Source organism: Nycticebus coucang, chromosome 4 (assembly GCF_027406575.1).
Source record: "Nycticebus coucang isolate mNycCou1 chromosome 4, mNycCou1.pri, whole genome shotgun sequence".
In the NCBI taxonomy this organism is placed as follows: Eukaryota; Metazoa; Chordata; class Mammalia; order Primates; family Lorisidae; genus Nycticebus; species Nycticebus coucang.
The window spans coordinates 86,108,469-86,128,387 of NC_069783.1; the positions used below are offsets into that span (position 1 = coordinate 86,108,469).

Genomic DNA, 19,919 nt, shown 5'->3' on the forward strand with positions numbered 1-19,919 from the left:
ATCCTTTTGTAAATCATAGGCATGATGATTGGGTTTTCATGCGCATGCATGAGATGTGCCTCCCATAAATCTTGTTACCACGTAAGCACATTACCCGTCTGACATGAAGAAAAAAAAAGTTATACGTTGGGGTCATAGAATGCAGAGTTGGAGAAGACTTTTGCGTCATCTAACAAAGTGGTACCCATGCCCAGTCCCTGGCTGGGCTGCATAAGCATCACCTGGGGACTTATTCTGGCACAGATTCCCAGCCCCAGCATTGATGGGCTGACTCAGTAGCTGGTGGCTCTGCTACAATCCAGATTACAGCTTCACAGCTGTTTAGAAACCAGGAAAATACAGTGGGCCCTATGTTCACCATGATGTACAATTCCCTGGAGAAATTGAGGGTCTTCCCATAGCCATTTTCTCTTCTATATTGATGGAATCCTTAAGTGTTTTGGCTGGACATAGCTACTTGGAATAAAGACTACATTTCCCAGCATCCCTTGCATAAAAATGTGGCCATCTGACTAAATTCCAGTCAATGAGTCATAAGCAAACATGAAGTATGCACCTTACCCAGGTTGTGCATTTCCCCTCCTATATCTCTCTTAGGCTGCTTGGACCAGCTGTGAGCCAAGTTGGGCCTTGTGGATAAGGGCCATGCCCTAGGGATGGTGAAATGGCAGACAGAAGGACTTGGATTCCTGAGTGGTGCACAGTCACATTTGCTCTGGAACATCTCGGGGAATTAAAGAAACCACAAGTTGTTTAAGCCAATGTTTCTCAACCTTGGGTATACATTAGAATCATCCGAGAAGCTTAAAAAACTATACTGATACCCGTTCCATCCCCCTAAATTTCTGATTTAATTGGTCTGGAGTGTAGCCGAGGCATTGGATGTTTAAAAAGCTCCCCAGCCAAGGTTAAGAACCATAGGTATATGCCTCTGGTAATTTGCATTTCTGTTACACACATTTAAACTTGTATCCTATTGTGTACAAGTTCAGATGGTCTTACTTCCTAAAAACTGTGTCTTGGGGAACAGAGACTTACTACTTTCACTGGACAGGTCTACAACTCTGAAGTCAGATCAGACATCTCCTCCTAAGGATCAATTGTTCGGCTCTTCATTGGGATGAGGGCTAATCAGGAGGAGATTCACAGAAACTGTGATCCTGAGGCTTAACCTGGAAGGAGATTCCAGAAGGTTAGGGTTAATGTGATAGAGGGAGTAGACGAAGTCACAGACAGACGAGCTGGGGAGCATGGCAGCTTGTAGAAAGGCCAGAGTTTCTCCTTACTCCTGAACAGCAGAATGGGCATGTGGGGGTTCTCAAACTTGGGGTACATGAGGATCAGCTGGGTCAGCTGGTGGAGGGCCTTGTATGCTGAGCTCATGAATTTGACTTTGAATCTGAACATGACTAAGAGCTTTCGGAGGATGTTAAGTAGGGAATAAATAGCATGACCAGAATTGTGTTGAGTAATGGTCTCTGTCATTGTGAGCATGAGTTGGTTTAGGACTGATTGGATGTGGGGAGACTAGTTCTGAAGTCCCATGAGAGGTGGCGGTGACCACTGACAACAACCTGGGTGCATCTGAAATTTTGCTAGATTTACTTCTGATTATCTGCACTTGTACTGTATCGAAACCAGTTCCCCTTAGCCTGTGTTGTCCAGATTTTAAGGGTCTGGAGAAAGAGTTATAGGGCCTCTAAAACAGCCCCTTCCCCTTAGGAGTTGCTCAGGAGGTAACAGCAGAATGAACCATGGCCTAGGTGCATTTTATTTTGTTAGTAACAGCCTGTCTGTCCTCTAATCAGTCAGGGTAGGGCTAGTACCGGAGGAGGGTTAAAATAAATCTAGTCTCACTGCAATCTAGCACAGACATTGATGCACACATGAGTCACTTAGGGCTCCCGTTAAAACATGGATTCTGATACAACAGGTCAGGGTGGATCTGACATTCTGCATTTCTGCTGATGTTCCCAGCCCTGTAGCCACTATGAAGATGAGGCCTGTGGTTCTCAGCTTTGTCTGCACTTTGGAATCACTTGGGAGCTTTACAAAATCCTGATGACTGGACCCCACACCCACAGGTTGTGATTTATAGGCTGGAGTATGGCCTGGATGTTGGCTATTTTTGTTTGTTTGCTTTTCCTTTCCCCTTTAACAATCTCACGTTGTTGCCTTCAGTAGGGTGCTGTGGGATGAGGCAGTTTTTCAAACATTTCCAGTATTCTAATATGGTGTCAAGACTGAGAAGTGGTACCTTGGAATCACCTAAGAAATATCTTAAAAAGGCATCTTCTAGGTTCTTAAAGTTTTTGATTCTTTAAGTCTTGGAAGTTGTAGGGTGCCTAGTGGTGTTCCTGAAGTCCCAGCTGCTAGGGAGGCTGAGGCAGGAGGATCGCTTGAGCCCAGGAGTTATAGCCTGCAGTAAGCTTTGTGAGTAGCCACTGTCCTCCTGCCTTGGCAATGTAGTGAGACCTCATCTCTAAGAGTACCCCGTGGAGATGGAGATTCTGCTGTGGGTGAACAGCACAGGCACTTGGAAGATGGGCTCTGAGTCCTGAAGATTCCAGAGTACAGTTATTATGGCCAAGACTGAGTATTGTGACTGGATGGAATTGATTGGACTTCCAGCCTCATATTTCCTGGTAGCCCTGTAACAGTGGGTAAATCACATTAAAAACAAAAACAAAGGCTGGGTGTGGTGGCTCATGCCTATAATCCTGCCTAGCACTGTGGGAGGCCAAGGCAGGTAGATTGCTTGAGCTCAGGGGTTGGAAACCAGCATGAACAAGAGATAGACCCCTTCTCTACTAAAAATAGAAAAAGTAGCCCAGCGTGGTAGCCAGTGCCTGTAGCCAGTCTCAACTACTAGGGAGGCTGAGGCAAAAGGATCTCTTGAACCCAAGAGTTTGAGGTTGCAGTGAGCTATGATGATACATCATGGCACTCTGCCCAGGGTGAGGGAGTGAGGCTCTGTCTCAAAACAGAAACAAAAACAACCCCCCAATTCCTTTACTTGCCTTTCCCACTAAGGTTAATATTAATATATATAATATATATATGTGTGTGATTATTTCTAAAGAATATATTCCCAGAGTAGAATTACTGCTTCTTGGGAAATTAGCTTTCAAATTGAGACAGATACTGACAGAAAAATTCATAAAAATGCATTCAAGTTTGTATTTCTAACAGTCCATGAGAGAATCGTTTCATCACACTTTTGCTTAGGCAAATCTTTATAATTTTTGCCATTTAATAGAAAAAATGGGATCCATTGTTACTTTCATTTACATTTCCCTGATGAGTAGCCAGATCAAGTTCTTTTCATTTTTCAAAAAACAAAACCCCCTACAGTATTCACCTTTGATTTGCCTGATTACACACATTGGGGGAAACTCCTTGGGCTGAGTAAGCCTCAGTTTCCTTTTCTGTAAAATGGGAGCCATCATATCTCTCAAGGTTGTTGAGGGGATTAAATGAGATCTTGTGACTTAGTATGCAGTACGTGTTTCAGGAATGTTTGCCTTGGAAACTCACCCTGGAGCCTACCCTCTGCTGCCAGTGGGGTGGATCCATTCAACACAGACTGGGCTGTAACTACTGACAAGGGTTGGGGGTGTTGTGGGGTGGACGGACTATTCCAGCCCACCTCCCCTTCTCCACGCATTCCCATCATCCGTGGTACTCATGTGCACCCCTGCCCCTCACCTCTCTCCAATAGAAGGACCCAACACTAGCGTTAGACTGACTCGGTGACACCCAGTTCTTCTCCAACCACAAGGTCCTTGAGGGATAGAACCCAGAGCATTGTGGGCCCCTTGCCTTGATGTCTGTTGTCCCCACATGGCCAGCTGAGCCCTTCTTCCCCGCACCTGGATCTGTGCACTAACAATTCCTGCTACAGGCTGCGCCCTAGCCTGAATATCTATTCTGCATCCCCTTATCTTTCATCTCCAAACCCACTGGCCTTGCTGCAAAGGAGGGAAGACTGCCTGGATAACTTCCCAGTTGACCTGCAGGCTAGGGTCAAAGGCCTGGAAAAAGGGAGGCATTCTCAGCTCCGCCCCACCCCCCATAGCAGGCCCAAGACCCTCAGATAACAAAGGCCATTCCTTGAGTACTTGAATAATAACCACACTTTCTTTTTTGTGTGTGTGTTTTTTTTTTTTTGCAGTTTTGGCCAGGGCTGGGTTTGAACCTGCCACCTCTGGCATATGGGGCCAGTGCCCCATTCCTTTGAGCCACAAGTGCTGCAAAAATAACCACACTTTCATATTTGCAAAACATTTTACTCTCACCCAGTCCTTGTCACAGGCATATTTGATGTCTATATTTTTTGCAGAAACATAATAAAGTTTTATATACTGCATATTTTAATATGCACTTGTTTTTCTTTCCTTCTTTCTTTTCCTCCTGTTTTCTTCTTTTCCACTCCTTAAGTAACCGACCATGACAGGCAGAGGTTTTTTCTTTACCTTTCTCTCTGACCGTACCATCATAGATTTGCATATATTGCACATACAGTAGAACCTTTGTAAGTTGACCAGCCAAGGGATTGTATCAAACTGGTCAACATAAGGAACTGGGCCTACTGTACTGACACGTACATGTGGTGCATGTCTAGTTTATGAAATTAGTTCAACTTCAATTGCAATCAGTGTAACCTGGCTTATTGCACCCTCAATGAATCCCCAACAATAAAAAAAATAATAAAAAAAAAGAAATTAGTTCAACTTAAGGAGGTGGTTAATGGAGGGAGGTGGCCGGCTATGGAGGTTCTACTCTTTAGCTCGGAGTTTTGTGTTACTTAATCTTCACAGTAACCCTCCACTGAATTGTGTCCACTTGAAGAGTTCAGGAAATTGAAGTTGTGATTTCATTTTGTCTCTACTGAATTCAGATTTATTGCTTACCATTATGTATGTTGATCTTAACATCTTCATATTGTGCTGTTTGTGGTTCAGGAAACAGATCCAGAGCTGAAGGAAAATGGTAAACAAGTAAGAAGAAATGCAGCAGGCTGTAATTCCAAAGCCCAGTCTCGTCACCTGTCACTTCTCTAAAATGCCCTCTGGATTGGAGAGAATTCAGAGAAGTGGGAATGGTTATGCTAATAAGGGTGGGAGACTAAGTAGATTATTACAAGCTTCCTGTTATGTTACTGTAATTATTTTAATTACTGCATTCTGTTTCCTCACATGTAAAATAGCAATGCAAATATCTGCTTTGCAGAGGTCCCAGTAAAGTTAAATGAGACCATGTCAAATAAACTATAAAGCAGAATACAAATATGAGATCTATTAAAATATTGTAAATGTTTACTACTTTGCTTTTTCTTTTATTAATTTACTATTATTAGTTGCAAAAGTCCTACCTCTGTAGGAAAGAAGTCAAACCAATACTAAGATGAGTATTGAAGTTCATAATGTCCTCCCACTTTCCCCCAACCATGGTGTAGCCTTTGGTGTGAATCCTTCCAAAACTTCATGCCCATGAAAACATTTCATTTAGCCAGGGACAGTGGCTCCATGCCTATAATCCTAGCATTCTGGGAGGTGGGTAGATTGCCTGAGTTCAGGAGTTCAAGACCAGCTTGAGCAAGAGTGAGATCTCGTCTCTAAAAATTGCTGGGTGTTGTGGTGGGCACCTGTAGTCCCAGCTGAGGCAAGAGGTTTGCTAGAGCCCGAGAGTATCACTTATCTGCTTAATAAACCATTTAATAATTCCACTTATTCTACTGGACTCATTTGCTTTAATAGCTGCATAACATCTATAGTATGAACATACTAAATATCTTCATTTATTCAGCCATTTTATTGAGTATGTCTTCAAAAGATCCCTTTGGAGAGAGAAAACCCTTTCTCTTTCATTACTTCTCAGTATCAAAACATCTCCTGCCTTCTGGGCAGGTGTGACCTTTCTGGGTGGGTTTGTGACCTTTCTGAGTAGTAAAAATCTTCCCAGGCTCCTCCTGAGTGGCTGGAGAGCTCTGGGCCAGCACACTCCTCAGTTTCCTTCCCTCTTCCTATCCACATTCCTGCTGCTAGCAAGAGAGGCACTGGTCCTGGGGTTGTTATCATTTATGACAATGTGCTCTGTAAAAGCTAAAATCACGTGGGGAAGCAACAGGTCCTTTCCAAAGAGGGAGCCACTCACTACAGCACCCCGACACCTTTCAAAGCTCAAACTTAACAGTGTTAGAGGATTCTCCTCTGGTTGTTGAGAGCCAGCACGTGGCCAGTTGATGGACAAGGAAGCGGTGTCTTGCAGCTCCCACTGCCCCGGCTCAGGCCCACTGATCTCTTGCTGGATGAAGGCTATGGCCTGGTTTCCTGTCTCCAGCTCTTTTATGCTCTAGTCAACCACCTTCCTCACTTGCCACAGTGATCTTAAAATCTCTCATCATGTCCTTCCTCAGCTCAGAAATTTCTATGGCTTCTCAGTTTTTCTTTTTATTTATTTATTGATTGATTTTTGAGACAGAGTCTTACTTTGTCACCCTGGGTAGAGTACCGTGGTGTCATAGTTCACAGCAACCTCCAAGTCTTGGGTCCCAGTGATCCTCTGGGCTCAGTTGAGGTCTTGCTCTTGCTCAGGTTGGTGTCAAACTCATGAGCTCAAGCAATCCACCCTCTTCGGCCTCCCAGAGTGCTAGGATTACAGGTGTGAGCCATCGCACCCAGCCTGGCTTCTTATTTTTTACTAATGTCCTAACATTTTACCAGAGTTTTGGAAAACCTCATCTTCAAAAGGAAACACTTGTCATTTTTTCTGTGCCCAAACTGTACCCTCCTTCTTCTGGATTCTATTCAAGTTTCCACATCAGAAACTCAGGAGCCCTCTTCACTTTGCTCTATATTTAGTTAATTCCAGTGTCCTGGCCTTTCTGCCTTAAACTTAATTTTTTTTTCTTAACAAAGAGAAATTTTATTTAGGAAGAACAAAGAAAGTTTTGAGCACTTCCAAAGGAGTTGGAAATGGGTCCCTCTCATAGAGAAGCAGAGGGTGGTAAGAGAGACCTTTTTTTTTTTTTTTGAGATAGAGTCTCAATTTGTCACCGTTGGTAGAGTGCTTTGGCTTAAGCAACCTCAAACTCCTGTCCTTAAGAGATCTTCTTGTTTGGCTCTGCACCCATAGCACAGTGGTTATGGCGCCAGCCACACGCACTGAGGGTGGTGGGTTAGAACCTGGCCCGGAACAGCTAGGCAACAATGACAGCTGCAACTGAAAAATAGCCAGGCATTGTGGTGGACGCCTGTAGTTCCAGTTGCTTGGGAGGCTGAGGTAAGAGAATCACTTAAGCCCAAGCATTGGAGGTCGCTGTGAGCTGTGACAGCACAGCACTCTACTGAGGGCGACATAGTGAGACTCTGTCTCAAAAAAAAAGAAGGTGGGCAGCACCTGTGGCTCAGAGGAGTAGGGCACCAGCCCCATATACCAGAGGTGGTGGGTTCAAACACAGCCTTGGCAAAAAAAAAAGAGATCTGCTTGCTTCAGCTTCCTGTGTAGCTGGACTACAGGCACCTGCCACAACACCCAGCTATTTTTTCTTTTTTTTTTAAAGTAGAGACAGGATCTCATTCTTGCTCAGGCTGGTCTTGAACTCCTGAACTCAAGAGAACAGCTGAGCTCAAACGATCCACCAGTCTTGGCCTGTTAGGATTACAGGTGTGAGCCACTGTGCTTACAATTAATTCTTAAATTGGTCTCCTTCTCCCCACCCTCGCCACCGATAGCTCTCTTCCTTTCTCCTCCCTCCCCTCCAAGCCTTCACATGGGCTGTTCCTTATCCTTCCCCAACCTTTTCTTAGTTCTGGGAGTATGAAGAAACAGAAAAGAAAGCTACTCTGCTGCTCCAGGCACTGAGGAAGGAATGAAGAAGACTAAGAATTTCTAAAAGTAGACTTATTGGAAGTAGCCAGGTATACATTGTTCCTCTATTTTAGTTTTAAGCCATTGTCCACATAAGAAATTTAAAAGTCGTTTGTGACAAAAGCATTATGAGATTTTATATAGTTGAATTTTGTAATATTGGTCATGTTTATATCAGTTACCTGTTGACACACTTCTTGTTCTCATGATGTGCTGAATGTTTAGGGGTGGGGAATACCTCTGCAGGTTGAAGAATGTTCTTTATCTCAGCTCTCGGCTATCTGCCACAATCACACACTTTATAATGACATTTGGTCAATGACGGACCACAGGTGGTCCCTTTTCTATGTTTAGGTATGTAACACAAATATACCATTGTTATTATTGCGTACAGTATTCAGTACAGTCACGTGTTTTACTCGTTTGCAACCTAGGAACAAGAGGCTATACCATATAGCCTTGGTGCGCAGTAGGCTATACTTCCTGGGTTTGTGTAAGCACACTTTAAGATGTTTGTTCAGGGCGGCGCTTGTGGCTCAAGGAGTAGGGCGCCGGTCCCATATGCCGGAGGTGGTGGGTTCAAACCCAGCCCCGGCCAAAAAAAAAGATGTTCGTTCATACAATTAAATTGCCTAAGGAGGCATTTCTCAGAATGCATCCTCTTCCTAAGCAACTCAGGGCTGTACTTGGGGAAAAAGGTAAAAATGAGCCACCTGGTGGCAGTTACTGTAGTTGCAGGGTTAGAATCTCTGGGGGAGGAATCTCAGCTCAGTACTGCGGCTTCCCTGAAGGAGGAACCCACAAGATAATGTGTGCTTCCTTGTGGCATGGTGTCAACAGGCATGTGTGAGACTCTCCCCGTGATATCCTTCCCAAAAGAAGGGCAGTGAGTTAGAGTTAGACCAATGGAGGCCAGCACCAGGCGGAGCCCTGAGGGTGCTACCAAGAGTCTGAGTCTATTTCTCTTGTCCTTAAAGCACAAGATCTCTTTCCTTTAGAAGACTTCTAAGGTTTGAGACTTTTATTTTTAGCATCAGGATAATTATTCCTTCTTCAGTTCTGTCAAATTTTTATTGCTGTAACTAGTACATTTCTCATCTTCCCATTTGGCTATTTATTTCCTGAGGGCTGCAGCTACGTTGGCATTATACTTAAGTTCCTCTAATTTAATTCTGCACATATGTAATCAAGTCCTGAGCTTTCTGCTGGAGGTTGCTGCATTATAGGAAGCAGCTGTGCTCTACCCTCTGGGACCTTAGAAATGAATGAAGGCTGACTTGCTGGCTCATCTGTAGCTGATAATGATTAAGTGTTACTAAGTACAAAGTATGCTCAAAACAGAGGCAAATTTGGGGTTGGGGTGAGAGAAAGATTTCAGAAAAGCAAACACTCAAAGGGGCCTTAGTGTTCGGAGTTGGTAGAAAGGGATCTGTCCTGGCTCTGCTGTGGACATGCTAAGTGTTGCTGGCCCAGCTCCATCTGCATGCCTCCTTTCTTGTTGGAACCCGCAAAAGCAGACCCAGGACTAAAATCAAAGAAAGCCTGATTATATTGTGCAGGAATTTACAAATCCTTAGACAGCTTGGTACAAGAGAGCAGACAAAACGCTGACTAGGAATCGAATACCTAGGTTTCGGTCCCATTCTGCTCTTGCTGGCTTTGTGACCTTGGTCAAATCATAGCACTTTCTGGGCTTGGGCTTGACCATAAGCAGAATGGTAATAGTAATGGTAATACCTGCCACCGCTAGCTCCTAGTGGGCTTGTGGAGGTCAAAGAGTATTCAGGGGACTGAGTGGGGTGTGCTGGGAAGAAATCAACAAGTCTTCACCCCTAGATGGCCAACCAAGAGATGAAGCCAATGGGGTTGGGGTGGCCAGGAGCCAAGCAGAACCCGTGGAAGTTAAGACAACGTGCCAGTCTGGATACACAGTTGGCCACAAGTAACTGGGAAGTGTTTGTCCAGCTCACAAATTGTTTATAACTTTGGGTGGCAGCCATTATTTATAAGATGGAGATACTCATGCTCTTTGACCCTTACTGGTTGTGTCTAGTTAGCCCAGCATGCCACATGCCTCCATGTGGGACACACAATACCAACAGAGCAAGCATTGCCACCGCCCTTTTCCTCCTTATAGTCCCAGTCCCTGGCACAGAGTAGACACTGAGCAAATGTCTCTTAGTTATGGATTCTGAATTCTGAAAGGGGCCTGCCAAGTTTGGGAAATAACAGAAAAGACGTGTGTGGAATAGGTTAGGAATAAGATTGCTCAAAGGTAGGGTTAAAACTCAGACCTACGATCTCATTTTATAAATTTGAAAATCTGCCATTTTGAGACTAACTTCTAAAACAGTCAACCACAAATAATTTAAAAAAGTTTTATTAAATCATTTAGACTTGAAAGAAGTCACAATAGTTAACACACTTAAGTGTGTTCTGTACACCAACAACCCAAATGGATTGATTTCAGAATTTTTATAAATAAAAAATAAACATATTTACAGTGAAAAATAAAAACATGTTAGCAAGTTAGATGATTAAACTGGTACCTATAATCAGTTTGGGGGAAGTATCAACCTAAATTAGGATTATATATAAGACATTTAAGATTTCATTAGGTCTAAAAAGTCCAAAATAAAAAAGTTAGTTGTAATATATGATCCATTTCTTACTATAACTTTTTTCCTCCTCAAGCCAGAACTTTTGACCAATCTACAAAAAAAAACTTCATTTTCCCTTTATTGGAGGCAAAAGTACAAAAAGCTCTACATGTTCCCTAGAACCATCTAAGGAATAAAGCTATTTAATACTACAAATATGACTATAAAACTATGGGCATAAACCGTTATACAATTTGTGCTACTTGTCCTCCAAAATAGTGCAGATTCCTAATTTACCCACCAGGGACAAAAATGGAGTCAGCTTTTTTGGAAATCAGTTTCAAAATCATCAAGTCGCTAGAAAGCATATTTCTAGAACAATATAGTTACCACATGAGTGGACTTTCATTCTTCTGTGCTATAAAAATATTTCCATTTTAATTCTCTATTTTAGGGTTTTCTTCTAACTCCCTAGGCAAAAGGTGAAGGCTATAAAGCTTGGCCAGCCAGTGTCAAGAGACTAACAAAGAACAAGGACCACATATGATTTAGAGTCCTCTGCTAAGTACAGCAAAAATTAAGAGTTTACTCAAATTAGGTTATGCCCTCAAATCCAGTTTAAATTTGACTTAGAAAAAGTAGTCCAAAATACAATTGAGCGAAGAACAAAATCTTCAAGTCACATTCCTAAGAGGTGGGTTATTCTACCTATGAGGGTTGCTAGCACTACTTAAGGCTAATTGCTTGGCAAAGGGCTATGGGGGTTGCTAGACTGTCTTGAATGTTTTGTTCCTGACGAACTCAGAGAGCGAGACCTCTGTCTGAGCACTGTTTTTCCTGGAAACTCCAAGTCCTCAAATACAGCATTTTCAATGATGTTTGTAGCTTCTGGCCGTTCCATCGGGGATGGAGAGAGCATGTCTTGAACCATCACATACTGAAAAATAAAAATTGTTTCGTGATAAAAGGGTCAGGTTTACATCACTGAACAATCTTTCAAATCAGGGGCCAGCACAATTTTTCTGGACATATTTTAAGTTTATGAGTCCTACAGTCTAATGCAACTATTCAATTTGGCCATTGGTGAACAAAAGCAGCCTAAGACAGTATGTAAATTAGCAGGTATGGCTGTGTTCCAATAAACTTTATTACAAAATTAGGCAGCTGGCTGGATTTGACTTGTGGGCCCTGGCTTGCCAATCTCAGCTCCAAACAAACATGGACCATTTTTGAGTAATTGGTGATAATAAAGGGTTTTAAAAATCACATCTTTGAAATAACAGACATCATTGGATTTTAAAAATAAATTCATCTTACAACTGCATATAAGTGTATAATGACCTCAATAAAAATTTTAATTAAAAAAGTCATGCCAAGCCGGGCGTTGTGGCAGGCGCCTATAGTCTCAGCTACTTGGGAGGCTGAGGCAAGAGAATCGCTTAAGCCCAAGAGTTTGGGTTGCTGTGAGCTGTGATGCCAGAGCCCTCTATTGAGGGCGACAAAAAAAAAAAAAAAAAAATTCATGCCAGAGATTAGCAACCAACACCTTTTCTTTTCATTTTTTTTTTTGAGACATAGTCTCACTGTGTTGCCCTCGATAGAGTGCTGTGGCTTCACAGCTCACAGCAACCTGTAACTCTTAGGCTGTAATCACTTAATCTAAGTGATTCTCTTGCCTCAGCCTCCCAAGTAGCTGGGACTACAGGCGCTCACCACAAAGCCCGGCTATTTTTTTTTTTCACAGTTCTCATTGTCTAGCTGGCCTGAGCTGGGTTCGAACCCACCAGGCTCGATGTGTGTGGCTGATGCTGAAACCACTGTGCTGCGGGCGCTGAGCCCAATATCTTTTCTTGATTATTATTATTATTTTTTTAATTTTTATTTTAGAAACAAAGTCTCACTTTGTTGCTCCCGATAGAGTGCTGTAGCATCACAGCAACCTCAAACTCTTGGGCTCATGATCCCTTGCCTCAGCCTCCTGAGTAGCTGGGAGTACAGAGCCTACCACAACGCCCAGCTAGTTTTTTAGAGACGGGGTCTCGCTCTTATTCAGGCTGGTCTCAAAGTCATGAGCTCAAGTGATCCACCTGCCTTGGCCTCCTAGAATGCTGAGATTATAGGAGTGAGCTATACCTCACTCCTTTTCTTGATTTTTAAAAATCCTTTTTAATGTTAACATATGCTCTTATGAGCCACCCTGGGAATAGCTTCATCAACTTTGCAAAAATGTAACAATGTTTAGTAAAACACATTTCGTTTAAGCATACCTACTAAGTATGTTATTATGAAGGTCATTTTTAATGCAATCCTTCACTGTACTTATAATAGTGAAAGATAAATTTTGACTTTTTCCAATTTGATTAACACATACTATTTACTTCAACTTGTTTAAGATGATTCAGGCTGGTTCGAGTGCAGTGGTGTTTACAACTGATCACAACCAGTTACAGATTACTTTGTCCCTTCTCCACTCCCACTGCTTTACTTGACTATCCTTAAAAACATAAAAAATTGGGCTCAGCACTTGTAGTACAGTGGTTATAGTGTCAGCCACATGCACCGAGGTTGGCGGGTTCGAACCCAGCCTGGGCCTGCTGAACAACAATGACAACTGCAACAAAAAACAGGTGTTGTGGCGGTTGTACTTGGCAGGCTGAGGCAAGAGAATAGCTTAAGCCCAAGAGTTAGAGGTTGCTATGAGCTGTGAAGCCACAGCACTCTTCTGAGGGTGACATAGTGAGACTCTGTCTCAAAAAAAAAAAAAAAAAAAGAAACATAAAATACTGGCTTGGTGCCTGTAGCACAATGGATATGTTGCCAGCCACATGCACCAAGGCTGATGGGTTTGAACCCAGCCCTAGCCAGCTAAACAACAATGACAACCGCAACAACAGCAAAAAAATAGCTGGGCTCCTGTAGTCCCAGCTACTTGGGAGGCTGAGGCAAGAGAATGTCTTAAGCCCAAGAGTTTGAGGTCGCTGTGAGCTGTGATACCACGCACTCTATGGAGGGTGACATAGTGAGACTCTGTCTCAATAAATACATAAATAAATAAAAAATAAAAATAAAATTCAATATTTGAATTCAACATTGAATTCAAGAAAATTCAATGTACAAATTTCGTAGGAGATCATGTGGCAGGGAGCACAGCACTCTGGGCCGAGGAAGCCAGACATGTGGTCCAGTCTTCAGTTTTAACAAATCACACGATCTTGGGAGCAGCTCCCTTTCCTCACTAGACCTTTACTTTTCTCATCTGTAAAATGGAGAGACTGAGTTGACTGTTGAGGACTCTTTAAGTTCTAAATATCATTAGAAAAAAATGAAGATAAGAATTATACGTATATAAGGTATACGTACCTCACGAGGATATTTTTGAGTAAACAGTGGTGGAAATTTGAGATTTCTTACATCAGTGAGGGTCTAAAGAGAAACAAAAGTGTTACTTATTTTTAAATTTATTTTGACATATGAATCTATTTCAACAAACAAAAAAAATTAATGATCTAATAGAATAACTAAGAAGAAAAGTTATATATTAAACAGACAGGAAACTTAGTTTTTCTGAACTAGGTAATCTATATGAAGTGCTTCCCAGATGTACACTCCATCAGATCATCAAAATACAGGAGGAATGGATATGTACACACGCAGCTGGCCCTCTGTACCCACGGGTTCTGTGGCAGAAGAGTCAACCAACCACAGATCAAAAGTATTTGAAAAAATGATAGTTGTTATCTGTACGAAACAGTACAAACTTCTTTTCTTGTCATTATTCTACAGCACAACAGCTGTTTACATAGCATATTACATTAGGTATTATAAGTAATCTAGAGATGATTAAAGTATATGGAAAGATGTTCATAGTCTATATACAAATACTACACCCTTTTATACAAGGAATTTGAGCATCTGCAGATTCTGGCATCTGCAGGGGGGCCGGATAAGGGACAACTGTATATATGTGGTCCAGACATTCATTTATTTATTTATTTTGCAGTTTTTGGCCGGGGCTGGGTTTGAACCCGCCACCTATGGTATATGGGGCCAGTGCCCTACTCCTTGAGCCACAGGCGCCACCTGGTCCAGACATTTATATACATACATATGTATATGTGAACACTACACATACAGAGAATAGCTATATAGAAACACTGAGAAAATATTGGCAACTACTAATATAATTTTGTCCCTAGGGATTTCCCTGTTCTGGATACTTCACAAAAATGGAGTCATACACATGTGGACTTCTGTGTCTGGCTTCTTTCATTTAGCATAATGTTTTTGAAGTTCACCTACGTTATAGCCCATGACAATACTTCACTCCTTTTATGGCTGAATAGTATTACTTTGTATGGATATACCCCAATTTGTTTTTCTGTGTATTAGTTGAATGGCAATTGGGTTGGTTTAGCTTTTGGCTATTATGAACGTTTGTGTACATGTTTTTGTCTATATTTTCATTTCCCTCAAGCATATACCTAGGAGTAGAATGGTAATTCTATGTTCAACTTTTTGAGAAACTGATGAACTATTTTCCATAGCAGTTGCTCCATTTTACATTCCCACCAGCAATGTACAAGGGTTCTGTTTCTTCCACATCCTAGCTAACACTAGCCTCTTTGTCACTTTTTTTTTATTACAGACATCCTAAGTTGTGGGAAGTGGGATCTCATTGTGATTTTGATTCGCATTTCCCTAATGCCTGATTATGCTGGACATCTTTTCATGTGCCTAGTAGCCACTTGTATCTTCTTTAGAGAAATGTATATTGCTTTGCCAATTTGTTAATTGAGTTGTATTCTTATTGAGTTGTAATAACCCTTTATATCTGGATGCTAGACATTTTTCAGATAATGGGATTTATAAATATTTTTCCCAATTCTCTAGGTATTTTTTCACTTTCCTTTTTATTATTTATTTTTTAATAGGATGTGAAGCCCAAAGATAATTCAATTGGGTGAGTCACTTAGCTTACTGGAATCTTAGTTTCTGCACCCAAGAACATTAGTACCAATAAAAATATGGAACTCTTCATGAATTTGCGTGTCATCCTTGCGCAGGAGCCATGCTAATCTTCTCTGTATCGTTCTAATTTTAGTGTATGTGCTGCTAAAGCAAGCATTCCTTTTTATTTTTAGAGATGAGATCTTACTATTTTTTAAAAGTTTAAATTTAAATTTTTTTTTTTTTTTTTTTGATATCACTTTCTTGCCCCCAGTAGAGTGATATGATGTCATAGCTTGGGCTCAAGTGATTCTCTTGACTCAGCCTCCCAAGGAGCTAGGACTACAGGTAACTGCCACAATGTCTGGCTATTTTTAGAGATGAGGTCTCAGTCTGGCTCAGGGTGGTTTCAAACTCATGAGCTTAAACAATCCACCTGCCTCAGCTTCCCAGAGTGCTAGGATTACAGGTGTGAGCCATGGTGCCCAGCTTGAGATCTCACTATGTTGACCAAACTGGAGTGCAGTGGTGATTCATGGTAATGGTCCCAGTATACTCCAGCCTTGAGCTTCTTGCTTCAAGTGATTCACCTGCCTCAGTCTCCCAAGTACTTGGGACTATAAGGCTGTCACCACATCTAGCTTGTCTTTTCACTTTCTTGATAATATTCTTTAATGTACTTACAACCATGTAAATTTCTTTTCTTTTTTGAGACAGAGCCTCAATCTGTTGCCCTAAATTAGAGTGCCTTGGTATCTACTAATAGGCTCACAGAAATCTCAAACTCCTGGGCTTAAGTAATCTTCTTGCCTCGGCCTCCTGAGTAGCTGGAACTACAGGCACCTGCCATAATGCCCAGCTAATTTTTCTATTTTTAGTAGAGAGGGCATCTTGTTCTAGCTCAGGTTGGTCTCAAACTTCTAAGCTCAAGGGATCCTCCTGCCTCAGCCTCCTAGGAGTGCTAGGATTACAGGCATGAGCCACGGCGCGTGGCCATAACTACATAAACTTTGATCCCATTTGATTACTGATCCTTTACTTAGTTTGGCCCTGTTTTATTTTCTTTTCTGGAAGCTTATAGGGCTTTTATTTTTGGTGTTTTGAAAGTTAAGTTATTTTGGTTGCCTTTTTCCCCATTTATTGTACAGAACATTTGGTAGGTCCTTTTAGTTAAAAGATAGGAGTCCTTTGGTTTTATGTGAGAATTATACCCTTTTCTACCATGCCAGAAATCAATAGGTATATTCTAAAATTGATCTATTAAGAAATAGTGATTAAGAGCACAAACTTTGGAAATATGGTGTTAAACACCAGGGACAGACACTAGAATTGCTAGGGTAACCACTTACGAAGAGACCTATTTAGAAAGACTTCCAGTATCATCTACCTTGAAAGCTATGATCACTGATTTATTTAGAGAGGAAAAAACTGATATGCTTAATTTGTCAGCGTTTAAATACATGAGCTTGCGGCAGCCTGTCTTCTGGAAAAATCTCTGGCCACCACCCATCACCACTCCCTCCTCCTGCACTCACCACCCCTTCCCCCGTCCCCTTACCCTGTGATTCCCTTAGCTTTTCACTTGTTACAAACTTATTGAGTGCAATTACGATGAACTTCAGCAAAATCTAGGCACAAAAAATCTAACTAAATGATTTCTTGAAAACTTGAGTTTTACATGGAAGCAAACAGTCTAGAACTCTCCCCTGTGTTAACAAGGGACATGACGAGGGACTTTACCTAACAACTGCAATCAGTGTAACCTGGCTTATTGTACCCTCAATGAATCCCCAACAATAAAAAAAAAAAAAAAACAAAAAAAACAAGGGACATGACATCTTCTAGTTAACAAGTTTGCTGGCATTAAGAATAATAGTCTTTCAAAACTTTCTCTTGTTAATTTTATTTTTTCTTTTTTAGACAGTCTCACTATGTCACTCTTGGTAGAGTGCTGTAGCATCACAGCTCACAGTAACCTCAAGCTCCGGGCTTAAGCAATTCTGTTGCCTCAGCCTCCCAAGTAACTGGGACTACAGGAGCCCGCCACAACACCCAGGCTATTTTTTGGTTGCAGTTGTCGTCGTTGTTTAGCAGGCCATGGCTGGCGCCCTTACTCACTGAGCTATGGGCACCGAGCCTCTTGTAAATTTTAGATTATTTTCTTTTCAACCTTTTACAATTTTTAGGAGGGGAGTACTTACCCTGACTCTCTCCATCTGAGTGCTGAATGGGTACAGCAATTCAAACAGAATCAGGCCTAAAGAAAAGATGTCCACTTTATGAGAATAGCTGTTTCCATGAATCTGAAATCCCATGTAAAGAAAAAGCATTAAAAACAAATTAACACTGAGATACTACAATTGATATTACAGCCTTACTGAATCCCAAAGTTAACTTAGTCACTTCTTGGTTTAAATTTATATGTAAAAAAAGTCAGCAAAGAGTTAATCTCTCAAGCCTCTTTTCTTCAACTTACTACACCAAGAGTAATTAAAGCACTCAGCATTACAGAAGGGAAGCCCAGGTATAGAGCTGAGATATGCATCAGTAAAATAGGCCCAGCAGAAACCTGGAGCCTTGTGATGAAGATGGTGAAGCGTAAAAAAAAAGCTGGTGGAAGCCAGTAAAAGCTGCTCAACTCCGCCTGAGGTGAAGTTTTTTCAAAGCAAATGCTATCTAAAGCAAATCTCTCATTTCTAATCATCTTAGTCCTCATCCATTTTTATGAGAAAATCTTCATTACTCCAAACCACTAATCAACTGTGATTAGCCTTCCTTCCAGCACTTAATTACGGACTACTTTGCATTCTTGGTTGTATTTTTCATGTGTATATTTCTTATTCTTCACAACTAGATTATAAAGTCCTGGAGGGAAGGGAACTGCTTCTTTTGTGTTGCCATCATCTAGCACTGGGCTCAGTATAGAGAAAGCCCTCAATAAATACTCATTTGCTAAAATGAACAAATGAATTACAACTCAACTACCCCATTAAATAAAGCCTCATTCAAATTAAAAGTGACCTCCTGGAGGCTCAGAAGAACCCTTTTATTTGTGAAAATTTCTTTAACTTGACATTTGACAAACAGCCAAAGAAGGGTATCATTTTGGAAATTCTTCACGGGATGGAAGGTCACAGGGCAGTTGCCAGGTTTTAAGATCCCTCCAGAACCTCCCCTCTACCTGCATTTGGCATCTGTCTCCCTGGCTTCTGCCTCTGTTACAGAAAAGCTGAAGAAAAGCTCAGAGGCCACATCAGCTGCATCACCTTCCTTCCTTCTAAGGGACCTCAGGGACCTGAACCCTCTCTTACTTCCCATCCCTAGGGTTTGGGAAGTATTCAAAGAAAATATGGTCAAAAACAAGGCTTCAGGGGAACAGTGAAAAGGTCAGCCTCACACCACTTGCAGAGTATAAATACATAAAAATCCATGTAAAGGCTGGGCATGGTGGCAGTCGCTCACGCCTGTAATCCCAGCACTCTGGGAGGCCAAGGCAGGTGGATTGCCCTGAGCTCAGGAGTTTGAGACCAGCTGGAGCCCGACTGAGACCTGGTCTCTAAAAATAGCCAGACATTGTGGCAGGTGCCTATAGTCATAGCTATTTGGGATGTTGAGGCAAGAGACTCACTCACTTGAGCCTAAGAGTGGGAGGTTGCTATGAGCTATGATGCCACAGTACTCTACCGAGGACCACAAAGTGAGACTCTGTCTCAAAAGAAAAATAAATAAAATAAAATAACTTCAAACTAAAACAATTAAATACAAAATTAAAAAAATAAAAAAAATTCATGTGAAATAACTTGGTAAAAAAAAAATGTTTATTCCTATTTAATAATCCCATGTAATTTCATCCACCCTAAGGTAGATGGAAATGTGGACAGAGATTTGGGTACAGGGATAGTTACCCAAGTGATATTTCTTTCTTTCTTTCTTTTTTTTTTTTTTTTGAGACAGTCTCACTATGTCGCTGTTGGTAGAGTGCTGTGGCGCCACAGCTCACAGAAACCTCAAACTCTTGGACTTAAGCGATTCTCTTGCTTCAGCCTTCCGAGTAGCTGGGACTACAGGCGCCTGCCACAATGCCCAGCTGTTTTGTTGTTGTTGTTGTAGTAGTAGTCATTGTTGTTTAGCAGGCCCAGGCTGGGTTCCAACCTGCCAGCCCAAGTGCATGTGGCTGGCTCCCTAAATGCTGAGTTATGGGCACAGAACCACAAGTGATATTTCTAACAGAAAATTTATAAGTAACTAAAATGTCCACAACAAATATTGAATAAATTGATGAACAGAACATATACAATGTAGACGCAAGCATTTTCTAAGAATATTTAATAAGGGAAATGTTTATATTTTAATAGTATATCTAAATTTTTAGAGTAGAATCCCCTCAAAATTTTGTTTTCCAAAATAAAGTACGAATATTGAAGATATGTGTGATGTGTATATATACATACATACACACACACATAGAAGAAAATAATTAACTGCTGTCAGTATTTTAGA

At 41.4% G+C, this 19,919-nt stretch overlaps 1 protein-coding gene and 2 non-coding genes across 3 annotated transcripts in view; 1 reads left to right on the forward strand and 2 right to left on the reverse strand.

Moving 5' to 3' along the window:
• LOC128585285 (small nucleolar RNA U13) lies at positions 1 to 104 on the forward strand. Its single transcript, XR_008380002.1, has one exon. It is a non-coding gene; the product is annotated as a small nucleolar RNA U13 (small nucleolar RNA).
• Positions 105 to 10,236: 10,132 nt separating this feature from the next.
• Positions 10,237 to 19,919, reverse strand: part of EIF2AK3 (eukaryotic translation initiation factor 2 alpha kinase 3) — an 84,627-nt gene continuing 74,944 nt past the window's right edge. Inside the window, exons 15-17 of the mRNA XM_053588075.1 lie at positions 17,621 to 17,722; positions 13,833 to 13,895; positions 10,237 to 11,409 (exon numbers count right to left, since the gene is read on the reverse strand). Of these exons, the coding sequence (XP_053444050.1) occupies positions 11,209 to 11,409; positions 13,833 to 13,895; positions 17,621 to 17,722 (366 nt within the window). The 3' untranslated portion in view covers positions 10,237 to 11,208. The remainder of the gene's footprint in view (positions 11,410 to 13,832; positions 13,896 to 17,620; positions 17,723 to 19,919) is intronic.
• Positions 15,491 to 15,593, reverse strand: LOC128585091 (U6 spliceosomal RNA). The gene has a single exon (XR_008379839.1). It is a non-coding gene; the product is annotated as a U6 spliceosomal RNA (small nuclear RNA).